The sequence below is a fragment of the Spermophilus citellus genome (genome assembly GCF_964194105.1).
Source record: "Spermophilus citellus genome assembly, chromosome: 15".
Lineage (NCBI taxonomy): Eukaryota > Metazoa > Chordata > Mammalia > Rodentia > Sciuridae > Spermophilus > Spermophilus citellus.
This window is the reverse complement of record NC_138195.1, coordinates 44,202,544-44,221,369: the sequence shown is the minus strand read 5'-3', so window position 1 is coordinate 44,221,369 and position 18,826 is coordinate 44,202,544. Positions and strand designations below refer to the sequence as shown.

General features: G+C 40.0%; 1 protein-coding gene across 1 annotated transcript; it reads left to right on the top strand.

The window, feature by feature from the left end:
* The first annotated feature begins 368 nt into the window (after window positions 1–368).
* SAR1A (secretion associated Ras related GTPase 1A) lies at window positions 369–17,449 on the top strand. The gene is made up of 7 exons (XM_081268149.1): window positions 369–503; window positions 5,450–5,523; window positions 5,654–5,773; window positions 6,215–6,280; window positions 9,614–9,717; window positions 14,606–14,737; window positions 15,571–17,449. The coding sequence occupies exons 2-7, from the start codon at window positions 5,466–5,468 to the stop codon at window positions 15,685–15,687; spliced, it is 597 nt and encodes a 198-aa protein (XP_081124275.1). The 5' UTR covers window positions 369–503; window positions 5,450–5,465; the 3' UTR covers window positions 15,688–17,449.
* The last annotated feature ends 1,377 nt before the right edge of the window (window positions 17,450–18,826 follow it).

Genomic DNA, 18,826 nt, shown 5'->3' with positions numbered 1-18,826 from the left:
TAGGGGCTGGATAAAACAAAAGCCAAAGACTCACGGCATCCACCTGAGGTCGCCGGCCCTAAGGTCAACCTGTCTACCCACCCGTCGGCTGCCCTTTTTGATCTTATCGGTGCATCTAGGAGCACCGAAGGAAAGGAAACCGGGGAGCAGAACGAGCAAGACCGCCGCTGGACTCGAGGATCCCGCCACAGCCTGCGAAACCAGGTGCTGCCACGTCTCGCGCGGCCTGCTGGCTGCACGAGAGTAGGTGGAGCCTAGGTGGGGCCCGCCCTCGACCGCGACGTCACGCCTTAGGCCCGCCCCTCAGCTGCGAGAGTCGCTGGTAGGGCGGTACCTGGGAAGAGAGCGTGACGCTAGGGGCGGGGCAAGGACGCTCCCGGAAACTCCGGGGGAGGGGTATGACGTGTATCCGGTGAGTAGCTGGCGGTCCCTGGTGCTGCTGGTCTGTGTGTTCTGAGGGAGGGTCCCAGCCGCCTGCCGCCTTCGGAGGAGCCCCTCGGGCCGTAAGTCAGGGGGTGGTAACGGAGAAGGCAGTCGGGGCCCAGAGAGCTGGGGTGGGCCGCGGAGGGGGTCGGGGCGGAGGCCGGCCTCGGCGGCGGGGGGGGGGGGGAAGTGACACGCAGGCGGTTCTTTGGGGCCACCGGGCTGCTTCTGGGCGGGGACGGGCCGACTCGGCCGGGTCTGCTCTGTCCCTTGCCGACCTCCGGGCTCTTGAGTTCACTTGCATTCTTCTCGGGGTCTTGCAGCTGCCGGGCTGGATAACAGTTTCCTAGTGTGTGCTGTGCTCCCCAGTTTAGGAAACGGCTCCGTGTCTCCTATCTTGGAGGTGCCTCAGTCCTCGGTGAGGCGGTTGGGAGCTTTTGATCATCCTTATTTTGTACGGACTCGGGGACTGAGGCCTGGCAAGTCCCCGCAGCTGGCAACTGAGCGCTTGAACCAGGTCTACAGGCTCCTAGTTCAGGGCTCCTCCCCACGTCAGCTCTCTGTTGTCATCTGATGTCGTGTGTCAAACCCCGTGTTTTCTCCTTCCGCCTCCCTCTTTCTTTGGTGCACAGATTTCTATTTTCGTTATGATTCTAGCTGAGGGGGTCAGAATCGTAAGGGTCGCACCAAATTGCCTCTATAAATATTCTCTCTTGGTCCTCTTCTTTGTCTTTACCCTGAGTCCTTTTGGTTAGGTGTAGACAGAAGGTTTAGGGAGATTTGCCATGGGCTGACATTTACTCCTTCAGCCAAGTGGTTTCCTATCTAAAACCCCAGATCTGTTTGGAATAGTCTCTTAAAGTTGTTCTGAGTGTGTATAGGAAATGATGCAGAATTTTAAAAAATGAGTTATAATCTGTTTGGTGTTTCTCCTTTCGGTACTTGTTTGAATCAAAACTTAACTTTGCAAGTCTTTGTTTTAGGAGCAGCAGTGTTTTTGATGTGTTTAGAACCCTTAAATTTTAGAATACTCTTACTTGCCATAATGTGATAGTAAAGGAAATAAATACTAATTATTAAAGTACCATACAAAAGGTGTGATGAATTATAAAGAAGACTTAAAAGATTATGATCTATGTAGTAGGTGGGTTAAGGAAGTTTTTAAATAAATTTTGTGATTTGGATCTGAATTTTATGTAATATTAACAGAAAGGGCTTTGGCTTTGGTGTTATAAAAGGAGGGTTTAAGCTGAGTGGCTCTAATTCCAGCTACTCCAGAGGCTGAGGCAAGAGAATCAGAAGTTCAAGCCTAGCCTGGGGAAGTTAGCAGGATCCTATCTCAGAAATAATAAAACCAAACATGGTGGCCATGCCTGTAATCCCAGCTATGCAGGAGACTGACAGGAGGATTGCAAGTTCAAGGCCAGCTTTGGCAACTTAGGGAGACTCTGTATCAAAATAAAAAATAAAAAGGGCTGGGAATGTAGCTCAGTGGTAGAGTGCTTTCCTAATGTGTGTGAGGTCCTGGAACTGTGAGATTTTCAGCTAAGTAGTCTTGAACAAGGCAGCTAATTTAGGAGTGTCAGCATCTTCATCTTGTTAAATGAGGCTAATAAGCTCTGCTTGTGAGTTGGTGTAGGGATGAAATGAGGTGTCTCTCTAATCTCTAAAATGACTTGAGTTGGTATAAATTCTGAGAATTCAAGGATGGAGGAGACATCAAGGCCATTTGCTTAACTTTGGGTAGCAGTGGAACCCAACTCTTTGGGTCCAGTAAAAAATTGGAGGGGTTTTTTTTTTGGTTGTTGTTGTTTGTTTGTTTGTTTTAAACATCACCTGAAGTTTCTTCACTCTCCATAGATAATTTTGTTTAGTGTTTGCAGTGCTGGAAGTAGACCCCAGGGCCTTGCACATGCCAGGCTAGCACAGTACCACTGAACTACATCCTTGGCCCTTTTTATTTTTTATTTTAAGACAGGGTCTCACTAAGCCTAGGCTGACTTCAAACTTGCCATCCTCCTGTTTCAGACTTGTGGGTAGCAGGGATTACAGGCATACCATACTGCGCCCATAAAGCAGTGATGTCAAAGGAAAATAAATTGGAAAATCAGAGTAGTTCAAGTACTGTGAAAAATTCCTTGAAGTGTGAGGTTTTCCCCTCATCACCTTTGCAGAATTCACCTGGTTGGGGGTACTACTACTTTTTTTTTTTTTTTTAATAGATGGACACAATACCTTTATTTATTTTTACATGGTGTTGAGGATTGAACCCAGTGCTTCACACATGCTAGGCAAGCGCTCTACCAATGAGCTATAACTACTCAGCATGGTTGGGAGTACTTTGAAAATGATGTGGTAAAATAATCTAGGGGTTTGGGATGTAGCTCAGTTGGAGAGTACTTGCTTAGTGTGCACAAAGCTCTTGAGTTCAATCCCCAGTATTTGGAGGGGGGAGCAGTGAGGGAGAATCTATAAAGTATTGACTGCAAACCACTGTAGTACAAATTAATAGAGATGTGTTGTAAAGGAGTGATGGTCAGGGAGTACCTTATTGAAGGGCACTCTCTAAAGGTGAGTTGTGCCAGGCGTGATGGCATGCTACTGTAATCCCAGCGAAATAAATAATAAATAAATGTGAATTGTGCTTCTCCAAGCAATAGATTGAGGAAAAATAGGGAAGGGTATCTGCTTTGAGGAGACTATACAGAAAGGCACATTGTCCTTTTGCTTGCCTGTAGTAAAAGAAACTTAGCATGGGAGTTTTGTATATGCGTTGTTTTATTTTTGGTACTGGGGATTGAACCCAGGGGCACTTAACCACTGAGCTACTCCCCAGCCCTTTTTATTTTTTGAGACAGGGTCTCACTAAGTTGCTCAGGCCTCCCTAAGTTCATGAGGCTGCTCTCAAAATTGCAATCCTCCTGCCTCAGCCTCCCGAGTCACTGGGATTACAAGTGTGCCATCATGCCCAGCCTGTAAGTGCATTTAAGTTATTGGACTTAAAGTGTAGACTAAGTTTCTAAACAAAAGTGTTATTTAACATGCCAAATATGGTCTTTCTACCAAAATAAAATTGAATGTTACAGAAAAGGGAGGAAAAAAGCTTGCATTTAATTTATTTTCATAAAACCTTTTTCCTCAATCTGTACCTCCACCCAAATTTCCATGCTTTATTTGTCCCTCTGTGGTAAGAGCTGTGAAGTGTTAAGGAAGCTCTAAAGTTTATAGGTCAATACCCAACCCTGACAGAAATCCAGTAATTGAATGAAAGAGAAAAAACATACCGTCTGCATTTTTCAGCTTCCTCTCCGTCTAGCATTCTTTGAAGCATATAGGTGCAGCCTATGTGTGGAGTGCACCTGCCGTCCCAGCTGCTAGAGAGGCTGAGGTACGAGGATGGCTTGAGTCCAGGAGTTCAAAGCCAGCTTGGGCAACAGAAAAGAATATTTTGTGTGTAACCTTTTTACCCATTACTATTCATGAAAGTTTTTTGTTTGATTATAGTTGATCACATGTAAAGTCTTGTGTACAGATATTTTTGTTGATGGATGAGGGTCTTTTTTTTTTTCCTGCCCTAAATCTGAGATATTGAGGCAAATATTTAGTGTAACCAGAAAATGCTAACTCTCACACACCTTAGACTCACCAGTGTCTCTAGATCCTTTTGTGTTAACTTCACTCAGAGATCCTGTTACCAGTGTGTTTAGACCTGTTAGTAGCTTTGGGTCATTGTTTTGTCTAGGCCTGTGGGAAACTAAGTTAATTAATTACTAATTAATATATGTACTTGTTTAGTTAATATATGTACTTGTTTAATTAAAATATATACTCGATCATTATATTAATTAGTGCTAATAATATATGTACTTGCTTAGAAAGCTACTACTGTATTCTGAATGAGTTGTTGGGTTTTTTTGTTGTTGTTGTTGCTTGTTTGTTTGTTTCTGGCACTGGGGATTGAATCTAGGGGTACGTTACCACTGAGCCACATCTGCTGGGATTACAGGTATGCACCATTGCACCCGGCCTCCAATCCTTTTTATTTTGAGAGAGACAGGGTTTTGCTAAATTGCTGCAGCTGGCCTTGAATTTTCGATTCTCTTGCCTCAGTCTCTCCAGTACTAGGATTACAGGGGTGTGCCACTTCACCTTGCTTATGAGTGAATTTTCTTACTTAAAGAAAATAAGAATTTATAAAATGGGTTTGAACTTGATTATTTATATTTGAAAGTATTATGCTATTCCTTTTTGTTTCTATAAAATAGTATGTCTTTTCTTTTTATAAGTTGAAACATTTGCAAAAGGGGTTAAACAAATTTTATTAAAGAAGAGATAATATTTAGCTAGGTTCAGTGGTGTATACCTGTAATCCACAGTAGGCTTAAGCAGGCCTGAGCAACTTAGTGAGACCCTTGTCTTAAAATTTAAGAAAGGCCTGGAGATATAGCTTGGTGTTAGAGCACAGGGCCTAGCTTGCTTAAGGCCCTGGTTTCGATCCCCAGTAGGGATAAAGAGGTTGTAAATGGACCAGGGTAAATTAAGTTAGCCAGTACAATTTTGGCTTTGTTTTTTAGAGCTGTGCACAGACAGGGTAATATACTTTTCTTCTTATTTTCCACATATCTATGTGTCCATTTGATCCAGGTTATTAATGAGACTGATTTCCTACAGGTGTTAAGTGGTAGACCTTGGTGGTATCTAAGGAATGTGAATGAGCTGCAGCTGCCTGGAGGAGTGAGTCACACAATAAAAGAGGAACATATGTCACTAACTAATAATTCTGAGTATCATAGGTTGATAGCTATTAGGAAACAATGAATTCGTGCAGATGCAAGGATCCTAGAAGCTTCCCTTCAGTGTTCAAAATCCTTGTCTTAAGGGTAAAGGAGATTATTTAATCTTCTTTCTTAGGCCAGAAAACATGAGACTCTGAACATGCATCTGAGCCAGGGAATAAGAGTTAACTTCTCCAGAACTATACTGGTATTTAAAAGGTTAATGTTTGCTACTTTCATATTTTATACAGGTAGTAAGCGTTAATAATGTCTTTCATCTTTGAGTGGATCTACAATGGCTTCAGCAGTGTGCTCCAGTTCCTAGGTAAAGCCATTTTCTTTAAATATTAAATATATTACAGGTTTCACACTGCATTTCCTCCAGCAATTTAAATATAAGCAGCGTTTGGTATATAGAGAGAGAATTTACATTAAAAATTTATGTTCTCTTTTAGGACTCTACAAGAAATCTGGAAAACTTGTATTCTTGGGTTTGGACAATGCAGGCAAAACCACTCTTCTTCACATGCTCAAAGATGACAGATTGGGCCAACATGTTCCAACACTACATCCAAGTATGTTTGAAAATACCAGGTGCTCTTTTGACCTTTGAAGGTCAATGTCAGGATTGGAGGGGTGACTCTCCAATTAATTTTATTCTTTTATTAAATGAGGCCCCAGAAGCCAGCTTACTTTGAAGTAACCTTTAGTACATACAAAAGGTCAAATAATCATAGATCTAAACTTCTGGAACATTGTCACTGTCTCTTCTCTCAGGTTCTAAAATGGGACACATCTCCTGTATCTCCTATGAAACAACACATCTTGGAGAAAAGTAAACTTTTGACCTTTAGAAAGTAAACTTTTGACTCTCTTTAAGAAAGTTTTCATTTCTGTATCTTTTTCTTCACAAGGTGAAAGCTTTATTAGGTTTTTGCATTAGTATTGGCTTACAGTATTAGTAGTTGGGCCTTTGGATGGAAAAGTTTATTTATTTCCTCTTGACAATTTTTCAGCATCAGAAGAGCTGACAATTGCTGGAATGACTTTTACAACTTTTGATCTTGGTGGGCATGAGCAAGGTAAGAGACTTAATGAAGGCATGGTATTAACTTATGGTTTATTGTGTACTCACCCCACGCTCCCCAAATAGTGTGTCATTTTTACCTTTTAAATTGCTTGCATTTAGGATTGGAATGACTTTTATTTTATATTCATTTATTTAATTTATTTTTTATGTGTGGTACTGGGGATTGAACCCAGGGTGCTCTACCACTTATCTACATCCCCAATCAGTTTTTATTTTTTGAGATGAGGTCTTGCTAAGTTGCTGAGGCTGGCCTTAAATTTGCAGTCCTGCTGCCTCACCCTCCTGAGTCTCTGGGATTACAGGCAGGTACCACTGTGCCCATTTTTAGGATTGCAGTCTTACTACTTCATTGACGTTTTTTATCTACTTACTATTTTTAAGTAATTTCAAACTTGTCAAAAATTGCATAAATGATACAGGAAATTCTATACATTTATAACTTTAGTCCAGATTTATTAGTCTCTCTAGTAACATTAAAATTTATATTTTTCGGGCTGGGAATATGGCTCAAGCGGTAGCGCACTTGCCTGGCATGCGTGCAGCCTGGGTTCGATCCTCAGCACCACATACAAAACAAAGATGTTGTGTCTGCCGAAAACTAAAAAATAAATATTAAAATTCTCTCAAAAAAAATTTATATTTTTCTAAACAGTTTGTGAATACATCATGCTCCTTTACTCCCTAGCACTTTCATGCCTTTTACCAAAGAAAAAGAATATTTCTTTACATAATCATTGTAGTTGTAAAATGTAAGATTTTAATTTTTTTAATCTGTCTCATATATTCTTTTTTTGTATGTTTCCCAGTAATCTCCATTTTTGGCATTTGTTCCTCTTGAATAGACCAGTACAATATCACAAATTATATTCAGTTGTCAAGTCTCTTTTATTCATAAGTAATTTTAAACTTGTCAAAAGTTGTCAACATAATACAGTGACTACTTGTGACCATTCTGATTTAAACTGATATTTCATATGCTCTACCCATTTGGGATAGTTGGAACTGTTTTTTCCAATTTTTTTGCTTTTCTCTTGGGTCCTTTTTCCTTATTCAGGCTATGTCTTTTTGATTCACAGTTTCCCATCAGGTGTCTTATGTATTTTTGAGATCTACAAAATGGGCATCTTTATCTCTTGGGTAGTGAGTTTACATTTGGCAAGACTTTAGGCATAGGAGTAAAACATTTAAGTGAGTGAATAAATATTCTGAGAAGGTAGGGAAAAGAAACCACTGACATTCTGTAAGATTTATTCAATCGTTATTGAGTTGAGAAGTCTGTTTTGGGAACATTTTATTAGGTTAAATCTAATTTAGCGGGGCCAGGATTGTGGCTGAGAGGTAAAGCGCTTGCCTGGCATGCATGAGGTACTGGGTTCAATCCCTGGCACCACATAAAAATAAATCAAATCAAATAAAGGTATTGTGTCCATCTACAACTAAATAATAATAATAATGATAATAATAAAATAATTAAGAAAATCTAATATAGTTTAAAAAACAGTTAAAATAGAATATTGGTAGTTTTTAATTATCCAGCCTACATATTTTATAATTGGTGGGTTCATTAGAATATTATATTAATTTTACTCATTTAATATTTATATCCTGAATAATCCTACATATATTATGGTCACAATCACATAAAACACTGGGCATTTGGTATCTTTTCTCCTTCCAAAAAGACTTTGTAACGCTTTACATATTTAAATTCAGAGCCAGATAAGACAACCTAGACCATCTGGAGTCTGCTGAAGAAATAGATACCAGATGTCTTTAGATACTTGAACTGGGAATAGTAGATTATTTGGTGTGATAAATTTCACTTTCATGTTTTGTTAAAGTAAGAAGGGAAGGGAAACTTGTTGGTGTACATTGTTTTGTTTAACAGACTGAGGAAAGTTTAATAGAGGCACCTTTTCATAATCAAAGCCACCATTTTATAGAAGTTACTAAAACATTACACATCTGGAGTTTCCTTTTTTTATTTGCATAGATTTCAACTTTTGAGCTGGGGGTGTGGCTTAGTGGTAGATTATTTATATAGCATGTATAAGGCCCTAGGTTCAATCCTAGAATTTTAAAAAAATGACAAAAAATATACATAAAATTATAAGGAAAAACAAAACTTTTAATTTCTAAAAGTAGTGCAGACTCAATGTAACAAATAGTATAGCAATATAGAAAGTCAAAGTGACAGTTCCAGTCTCTCCCCCTGCCCCACATTCAGAGGTATCCAGGTAATTGTTATTAATCCTTTGATATAGAGACACTTTATTGTTCATGGCATTCAAGGACTAGACGTGAATGGCTGAGAAATATAATGTAATTAAAGGACTTCTTTCCAGCCTTTCTCACTTCTTTTTATAAAACAACAAACAAAAAAACACTTACAAGGACTGACTTGGGAGTCTGAGTGAGTGCCCTTGAGACCTGAGTAGATGTCAGCAGACCCACATTCTAGTTAGTAAGGCATTAGAAAAAGTTACATGGACAAGCTGGGCATGGTGGTGCATTCCAGTAACCCCAGCTACTTGAGAGGCTGAGACAAGAGGATTGCAAGTTTGAGGTCAGCCTTAGCAACTGAATGGGGCCCTAAGCAACTTAGCTAGACCCTGTTTCAAAATAAAAGATAAAAAGTGCTGGGGATGTGGCTCAGTGGTAAAGTACCCCTGAGTTCCATTCCTGGTACCAAAATAAATAGTTACATGGACAGGACTCATATTTTTATTTTTTATTTTTTTATATTTATTTTTTAGTTGCAGTTGGACACAGTACTTTTATTTATTTTTATGTGGTGCTAAGGATCGAACCCAGGTCCTTTAATGTGCTAGGTAAGCATTCTACCACTGAGCCACGACCTCAGCCCCTACACTCATGTTTTAACTCAGAGGTTGCAAACAAAATTGACTCCATAGACAAGACAGGTCATTTAAGTGAGTCAAATTAATTGAGCATAAGACAATAGGAACAATGGAGACTTTGGCAAACTGAAGAAATCAAGCCTCTCAAAGTTTGAGAAAGCCACCATTTGTTTAGTTCTAGCTGATGATGGGCATTTAGGTAAATAGACATGGTTTGCCAGATATTACTGTTTTTCAAGGAAGACAGAAGCTCTGATTTGCAAATTTAGAAAAACAGGTTCAGCTCACAGACCATCAGTTTGCATCCTCTGTTCTGTCTTAATACAGCCCAGGACTTAGAGAATCCACAGGGAGGAGTCTAATGTTACTGAAACTGCCTAAGATTTGCTCATTTTATAGATCATTTAGGTTATTCCTTATCACAGTATATGTTTTTTGATGCAACTACAAATTTTGTCTTCTAGCTCGTCGGGTTTGGAAAAATTATCTTCCAGCAATTAATGGGATTGTCTTTCTGGTGGACTGTGCAGATCATTCTCGCCTCATGGAATCCAAAGTTGAGCTTAATGTATGTCCCCCCCCCCCCCCTCCTTTTTTGGCCTATGTTCTAAAGAATACAGCTCAGTAGTGCCAATATTTAATCATTCCAGTTTACACAATGAAAGTCCAAGTCATACTGGGCTGGGGTTGTGGCTCAGTGATCGGGGGCTTGCCGAGCATGCATGAGGCACTGGATTTAATCCTACCACCACAAAAAAATAAATATGTTTCAAAAACGAAGATGTGCCAGGTGTAGTGGTGGAAGCCATCCCAGTGGTCAGGAGAATGAGACCAGGAGGATTGCAAGTTCAAAGCCAGCCTTAGCTACTTACAACTTAGTGAGACTCTGTCTCAAAATAAAAAATAAAAAGGGCTGGGGATGTAGCTTAGTAATAAAGCACCCCTTTGTTCAGTCTCTGGTATAAAAAAAAATCCCAAGGTATTGTTTTTCAATGTCTTGGGGAACCTCAGCTTCAACTTAAATGATTTTTCTGCTTTATATTATACAGTGACTTTTTGGCCCAATTTGCTCAGGGTACTGCTCAGTTTATGCCTGTTGTCCCAGCATAATTAATAGCCTTACATTTCATGTATCAGTCTTTATGTAATATTGGTATCTTGAAACCCAAAAAGAGACACCAGCTATCTATCTGTCTATTTATTTATGATACTGAGGATTGAACCCAAGGGCACTTAACCACTAAGCCACATCCGCAGCCATTTTTTCTATTTTATTTAGAGATAGGATCTTGCTAAGTTGCTTCGTGCCTTGCTAACTTGCTGAGGCTGGCTTTGAACTTGTTATTCTCCTGCCTCAGCCTCCTGAGCCACTGGGATTACAGGTGTGCACCACTGTACCCAGCTATATTTTTAAATCTGCCTTCTCAGGTTGTGCCTATGTGCCCTCCCACTGAATGACTTGCTAGATCTTAATAATCTATTCTCAATCTTCAGTCTATTGGTCACATGCATCCTTCAGTACTATCAAGGACTCACTGCAGGTTTTCTCCTTTGTCCATTGTTTTTATTTTATTTTATTTTTTTGGTACTGGGGATTAAACCCAGGAACACTTAACCACTGAGCTATATTCCCAACCCTTTTTTATTTTGACACAGGGTCTCCCTAAGTTGCTGAGGCTGGCCTCAGTCTTGCAGTTGTCATGCCTCCACTCCAAAGTTCCTCCACTCTTCTCATCCACCTCCCACCCCATTCTGGATTATCATCCACTTATCAGAGAAAACATTTGGCCTTTGGTTTTGGGGGATTGACTTCACTTAACCTCCTGAGTTGCTGGGATTATAGACGTGTGCCACTGTGCCTGGCTAACATTGCATTTTCTTGGCTTGATAATTTCCAGCTCTGGTCTTGTGGAATTGCCTACAGGACAGTCTTCACCTTACTTAACTTGTTGGCATTGGCCATTTTTTATTTCTCTAAACTCCCCTTTACACTCTTGATTTTGATGCTGTCTCTCCAGCTTATACTTCTCAGTTTTTGCATAAGTACTTGTTCCTTTGCTTAGCCTTTGAATGTGGGTGTTCCCGAGTCTCTACTTTCTCTCAGGCTACTTTCATCTATTCCCATTCCTTCATCTCCCATCCACATGTCAATGACCTCCAGATGGACTTCTCTCATCCAGACCTCTTCTGAACCCCAGCCTCATGCATAATTGCTTCCTGCTGGATAATTCCACCTACTGATCCTGCTTTCTCAAAGGAGGAAGCTATTCATCTTCCCCTCCTGTTTCCTAGATAAGCAGTCCAGAAACCTTTGAATTATTGTAGATTCTTCCATCGTTCTGCCAGGCACTATATTGCTAGAAGAAATTATCTTGGATTTGGCATTGCCCTGCTTGGTTTTTGTATCACTTTCAGGATAAAATCTATAAATCTTTTGCATAACATATGATCTTTCATGATTATCCCTCTGTTTTTATTTTTCTTCTTTATCTTCCTTTTTTCCTACTGCCTACCTTTTTTTTTTTTTTAATTTTGAGACAGGGTCTTTTTTTTTTTTTTTTTTTTTTGAGAGAAAGTGTGAGGAGAGAGAGAGAGAATTTTAATATTTATTTTTTAGTTTTTGGTGGACACAACATTTTTGTTTGTATGTGGTGCTGAGGATCGAACCCGGGCCGCACGCATGCCAGGCAAGCGCGCTACTGCTTGAGCCACATCTCCAGCCCCCCTACTGCCTACCTTAAACATTCCAAACAGAGAACAACTTGTCCTTCCTTGGATATGCATAAGTAGCCATTCCCCACTTAGCTTCCTCACCTATCCCTCCTCCCTCCCTATTCCCAGCCTGCCTCCCTTTTTTTAAATGATATATTTATTTGTTCTAATCAGTTATACATGATAGCAGAATGCTCTTTGAGTGTATACAAATAGAGCACAATTTTTTACTTCTCTGGTTGTACCCAAAGAATAGTCACAACATTTGTGCAATCATACATGTACCTAGGGTAATGATGTCTGTCTCATTCCACCATTTTTCCTATCCCCATGTCCCCTCTCCTCCTCCCCCTTTGCCGCATCCAAAGTTCCTCCACTCATCCCATCCACCTCCCACCACATTATGGATTAGCATCCACTTATCAGAGAAAATATTTGGCCTTTGGTTTTGGGGGATTGGCTTACTTCATTTAGCATGATATTCTCTGACTATATCCATTTACCTGCAAATGCCATAATTTTATTCTCTTTTTGCTGAGTAATATTCGTGCGTGTGTCAGTTTCTTTTTTTAAAAATATTTTGCTTTTTTTTTTTAGTTGTAGTTGGACACAATATCTTTATTTTATTTTTATGTGGTGCTGAGGATCAAACCCAAGGCCTCACACGTGCCAGACGAGCACTCTACCACTGAGCCACAACTTCAGCCCCCCACAGTTTCTTTATCCATTTATCTATTGAAGGGCAACTAGGTTGGTTCCACAGTTTGGCTATTGTGAATTGTACTGCTATGAACATTGATGTGGCTGTGTCACTGTAGTATCCAGCCTGCCTCCCTTTTGCTGTTAAATTTTAAAATGTCCTTTAAGAGATCTCATATTTCAGGTATGACCACTTCTGAGAAGCCATCACTGACTTCTCAGACCAAATTGTCTCTCCGTAGCTGCATGTCTTTTGTTCCCCAAGACTATAAACTTATATGTGGGGACTTTGTTATGATTTGGCTATGAGGTATACCTCCCAAAGCTCCTGTATTAGTGTAGGAATGTTCAGAGGTGAAATGATTGGATTGTAAGAACTGTAACCTCATCAGTCCAACCTATTTTGAGTGGACTGACTGGGTGGTAACCAGGCAGGTGGTGTGTGGCTAGAGGAGGTGGGTCTGGAAGGGTACATCTCCCCTTTGGCCCCTTCCCTTCTTCCCTCTCTCTGCTTCCTGACCCTACCCATGAACAGCTTTCCTCCACTGGGCCCTTCCCCCACAGTGTGCTGCATCACCCCGGGTCCAGAGTAGTGACTGCATCTGTCGATTGAGACCTCAAACCATGAGTCCCAAATAAACTTTTTCTCCTCTAATTTGTTCTTTCTGGTATTTTGGTCACAATGATGCAAAAACTAACTAAAACAGACTTTGTCTTATTTCTTATTGTTTTGCCCCAGCAAAGCACTGGACACATTTTTTTATTTTTTAATATTTATTTTTTAGTTTTCAGTGAACACAACATCTTTATTATTTTTTTAATGTGGTGCTGAGGATTGAACCCAGCTCCCCGCGCATGCCAGGCGAGCGCGTTACCGCTTGAGCCACATCCCCAGCCCAGCACTGGACACATTTTAAGCACTTTATCAGTATTTACATGATAAAGTAGCATCCTTACTCCGATTTTGTCTTAACACTTCCTGGAATTCAAAATGGTCAGAGCATATTCCCCTATTGCTTTAACTCTTTCTTTCTTTCCAAGCTTTCCCATCAATTAAAACTTAGATGCCCAGTCTTGAAGTCTGTTCCACAGACTTTAACTCCTTTTTTGTCTGTTCTGTCATTTAGAATTCACTTAACTTCTCTAAAATGTCTCCTGCACAATTCGTTAAATTTGCTACTTTGCAGATATTATCATCTCTTACATGAGCACCATAGATAGATACTATTTGTAAATTCACTGTCATATGAGTATACATTTTTGGTCTGTGGTCTGTAGATCTAGTGCAGCTAACTTTTCAGAATGGCACCATAACGTGGGTTATCCTTACTTTGTTGCTGCATATCAGTGTAAATGCTTTAATTGCATCAGGCAGTACTTCATGTAGCTTCCTCAGTTCTTATCCTACTCCAAAGCGATTGCTTATGTTCTTCCTTCTTTGCACTTGTGTTAGTCCTGCCTTTCCTTTAGAGCCCAGTTTTGCTAGGCCCAAATTGTTTATTTCCCTGAACTTGTTTTACTGTTACTAGTTTGTCCCCGTTAATTGTGACAGTCTACTACATTGTGTTACTATTTAGTTTTCTTAACATAAATATGGTCATAGAATATGGACTGGGGTGTCTTCTCTAACCCTTCATTCTGCATCTCTTGCTGTGTTCAAGATGGGGCTTTGCACATACTGGATACTCAGAACTTGGGTAGTTCCTGTGGTCATCTCTGAGGCTATGTATGTAGCTACAGCATTCATTCTTCTGGACTATGCAAATGGGCAGGACCATCTGAAGATGGTTTGTGGCTAAGCCAACTAGCTAAAAGTTAAGGTTGGGGCGGTTCTTCTGTCTCATAAATAGACAACTTTAAGTTGGAATTGTTTTGAGGTAGTTAGAGGATTTTTTACCAACTGTTATGATGAGTCTTTATTCAGATATAGAGATGTTCAGATTTTTCACTTTGCATATAATGCCTTATAAGATCAGTAGAAGTCCCAAAGTTTTCACTATCTGGTCCCTCACTTAGCTTTTTTTTTTTTTTAACCCTGTCTTTAGGCTTTAATGACTGATGAAACAATATCCAATGTGCCAATCCTTATCTTGGGAAACAAAATTGACAGAACAGATGCAATCAGTGAAGAAAAACTTCGCGAGATATTTGGGCTTTATGGACAGACCACAGGAAAGGTAAGAGAAAAGTCTTCAGGAGGCCTAGAAAGGACATTCACGACATCTGAAACACTGATGTTTGGCACTCTGAAGTCTCCTTTCAAAAGTTTAAAGGCTTAGGATTTCTTTTAGTATAAGTATTGTGTAAGCTCACTAAAGGCAGAGGCATGTTATTAAACCTTTCTTTTTGTGTGTGGTGCTTGCAATCAAACCCAGGGCCTCACACATGCTTGGCAAGCACTATATCACTAAGTTGTGTCTGCAGCCCCTTTTTAAACCTTCTGATACTTTATTCCTTAGGAATTTGGAGAATTAGTAGAAAAGCAATCTTTTAAAAGAACACTTCTTAGCCAGAAAGTGGGGTTTTTGGGTTTTTTTTTATTGTTTGGGGGGCTGGAGATTTCAGGTTTTGAAGAGAAGCAGTCATTTATATCACATTCCAGGCAATGGAATCAAAGCACTTGATTATTCTCAGTGGGACTTCTAATCAGTCCCGGACCTCTCTTGTCCATCAGAATATATGCTGGTTCCATGACTCCCAGTGGCTGTTTCTTGGTTGCTGCCATGACTTTCTAGATGAATGTTAAGTGTTCAAAGCAAATGCGAGAGAGAGAGAGAGAGAGAGAGAGAGAAAGAGAATGGCTGGCTGGCAATAGAACTATGCTACTTATTATATCCTGAAAGCAAGAGGCCCTAGGGAAGTCATCTAGATGGCCTGAACCACATTTCTGTAATTAATACCCACTTAGATATGCATTTAAGGAACTGAGTAACAGACTTTAGTGATCACCCTTTCAAGCTTTTCCACCACAGAGATCCTAACCGCCCTTTCTTGGCTTTGCCTCCCTTAGGGGAATGTGACTCTGAAGGAACTGAATGCCCGCCCCATGGAAGTGTTTATGTGCAGTGTGCTCAAGAGGCAAGGCTACGGCGAGGGTTTCCGCTGGCTCTCCCAGTATATTGACTGATGTTTGGACAGTGAAAATAAAAGAGTTTTACTCCTCTGGACTGATCCTATTCACAGCTTCCTCATGAACTTTTCTAATAGAACAAGGAAAGCTCTCCAACCATGTCTGGCGTTGAGAAGCCAAGAGTCTTTGTCAACTCTCACGCCCAGTGGTGACATGTGCTCTTCTCCATACTGTTGTGAGGTAATGCTGCCCCATGTGCTGGTGCAGGTCAGTATCCCCGGACTTGGAAGCTGGCAGGATTTGCCGGGTAAGGCTGTGTGCCATCACAGGACACCTGAGAAGAAAAACACGTCTCACCACTGTGGTTGATTTCAAAAGAAAGTGATTCTATTTTTTAAAGAAAGTGTTGTTAATGTAATTGGTATCCCTCTTGACTTTTTGAGTTCACAATTTCCTTGGTCCAGAGTTTTCTATTCTTTTTTTTTTTTTTTAATTAGTGAATGACATTTAGATACTTCATAAAATTATGAACAGTTACACATTGGAGGCCAGAGTTCAGGAGAGTGAACTTACTCCTGCTGAGGTGGCAGGTTGGTAAGAGAAGCTCCCCTAAGCTCCCTTGTCTCTGTAACTGCCTTGTAGGAGGTGGCATCAGCTTGTCCATGGAGAATTTAAAAAAGGTCAGAAACTTGGCCTTATGGTTGTGGCAGGTTTCCACTGTGGTCAACTGGAGTCATTCCTCATCACAGAGTGGGTAACAGATTGTTCACTGTGGAGGAGTTAATTATAGAGTGGGTTATTATTATATTATTTTTACAAATTTCAGCCAATCTTTGCTTTAATACTGTTGTGAAATTTCATTGCTCTCTGTAGTATCTTTTCTCATTTTCAGTTAAAAAAACAAAACTGAATTTCGCCTCAAGAAAGAGTCGAAACATCTCTCATATAGTCACATACTGCAGGGGTGTCTGAGTTTCTTTTGCAGAGATTCTAAGGGGGGAATTATTCTGAATAGAAGGACACAGGACAAAATTAAGAGCTTAAGTGCTCTTAATTCTGTGAGTTGAGGGCTTAGACATCTGGTATTACAGCACTTGTGTGAATCTACGAAAGATTTCTCAATGGGCTTTAAAATTTTTAAAAAATAGTTGCAGAATTTGATTGCTCTTGTTCATGAGTTCTCTTTCTTACATCTTCTCATCAGTTACCTATTTTGTTGGTGTTTAAAGTAAAGGTTATTATCTGTAGCTTTTCCAGTCTTTTTGGTATGAAATTGCTTTTTGTTGTTCCAAAAATAAGCTGGGGAAAAACACCAACCCAGGAACATCCTACAGAGCTCTTCCTGTGGCTGACATCAGTATGAAAGCATCAGCATCCCCATGAGGGCAATGGGCATTGTTTTTATAGCATTCCATTTTCATAGTGCCACATGTAAAATTGGATTTTCATGATCTTAACCTATATTCTACAGTGTGGTGAAAGATGATAGGAAATCATCTTAAGGTGGGAGGTATCTATATTCATTTCTTTAATAAAAGATTGAAGATAGTTTCTTCAAAATTGAAAATTGTGATGATGATACTTTTTTGCAAAAGATTGAACTCAGTTCACTGGATTCTGACTTTAATGGGAGGGTAGGGAGACTATGGATAATACACTCCTGGGGTGGGACAGGATCATTCTTTAGTTGCTTTCTCATTCTTGGTCTTCAGTACCTTATTGTTGGGAAAGCATTCTTTTCCACTGCCAGGTCCCAAATGCAGAGGCTCCATATAGTATGTCTGGGAAGTTCATACATTGTGTTTATAGCAAGCATAGCTGGATTAAGACAAAATTGTTGGTTTGGAAAGGGGTCAAAGCCTTAAGTGAACAAATCTAGCTAACAGCAAGTGAACTAGTTATAGATAGATAACTTGCATACTTTTTATTTCCTTTGGCTTAAAGGTTGTCCATAATTTTCTATCAAAGACATGAGGCTTCAGTGTTAGTTTTCTTTTCTGTTTCTCTACTCTCATCCCGTTTGTCCCTAAGCTAGAAAACTGTGGTCTCTACATAGGACAGTTCTTTGTGAAAGTGGTTTATTTTGGCCACTGGAGGAAGAGGGCATCGAAAAGTCAAGCAGTACCCATTGATTTCTTGCCCTACAGAACACTGTTCTTATCATACAATAGCTGAGAAAGCTACTGGAGGAGCTCAGCTCCAGACAGATGAGCAGAGCCTTGTACAGGAACTCCCACAAACTGAGACCTTTCATTCTGTTTTATCAGAGTGCATATATGTCCTACTTCAGGAAAAGTAAAACATTCATTTACAAAAGAAAGTCAATCTGTATCCTAAGCATTTTAATAAAAAGTTAAAACAACCTTGCTATTTCTTTTTCTTTCTTTTTTTATTCTTTTTTTTTTTCATTGATTTATTCTGTTTGAGCATATAATCATCTGTTTGGGGGAGAAAAAGCAGAGTTCTTCCCTTCATAGAGGAAGAAACATTTAGGGTGGGTGTAAGAATCTTGAATTTTGTTTTCAGGAAGAAATAAACAAGGCTGGGCTGGTAGAAGAACTTTAGTACTGTTTGGGAACTTTGAAGTGTCTTGTGGACCCAGGGTTGTTGTCATTTCTGCAACAGGAGAGGGATGGTAGATGTGTAAGCAAAATCTTACAAGCTGGCAGGGAAGCATCCATTTTAGCTCTATTTAACTCATTTTATACGACTTGAAGAGAATCAGTTGAATGATACCCTTGGCAAATAAGGGGAAGGACTCCTTGGGCATTTAGTGGACTTGTCAGAAGCCTTGCTTTTAGAAAACTACAAAAGAGATTCCAAAATAAAATCAGGACAAATAGAATGGGAAATAAAATGAAACAGGTTCTTTACAACTGAGACTTAAACCACTGGAAATGTCCTTTCGTTCCTGTTGATATGAAAGGATGACATGGGTTCTATGGGGAAATGGGATTGTTTTGTTTGAGGCAGAGTACAACATGAAGATCAAAGATGAGCCTAGCACTCAGTGGGTCTCACCTTGGCTACTGCTGACTGTGACTTGGGACTTCTGTACACAGAAACAAAAAACCCTGACGCATAACAGTTCATGCCAGAGGCTTGAGCGTCATTAGGGGAGAATCACTGGACTCTAGAGAGAAAGTCTTAATTGCTCAGAAGTTGAGTTAGGGGAGATTTTGCTGTGAACAAGCTA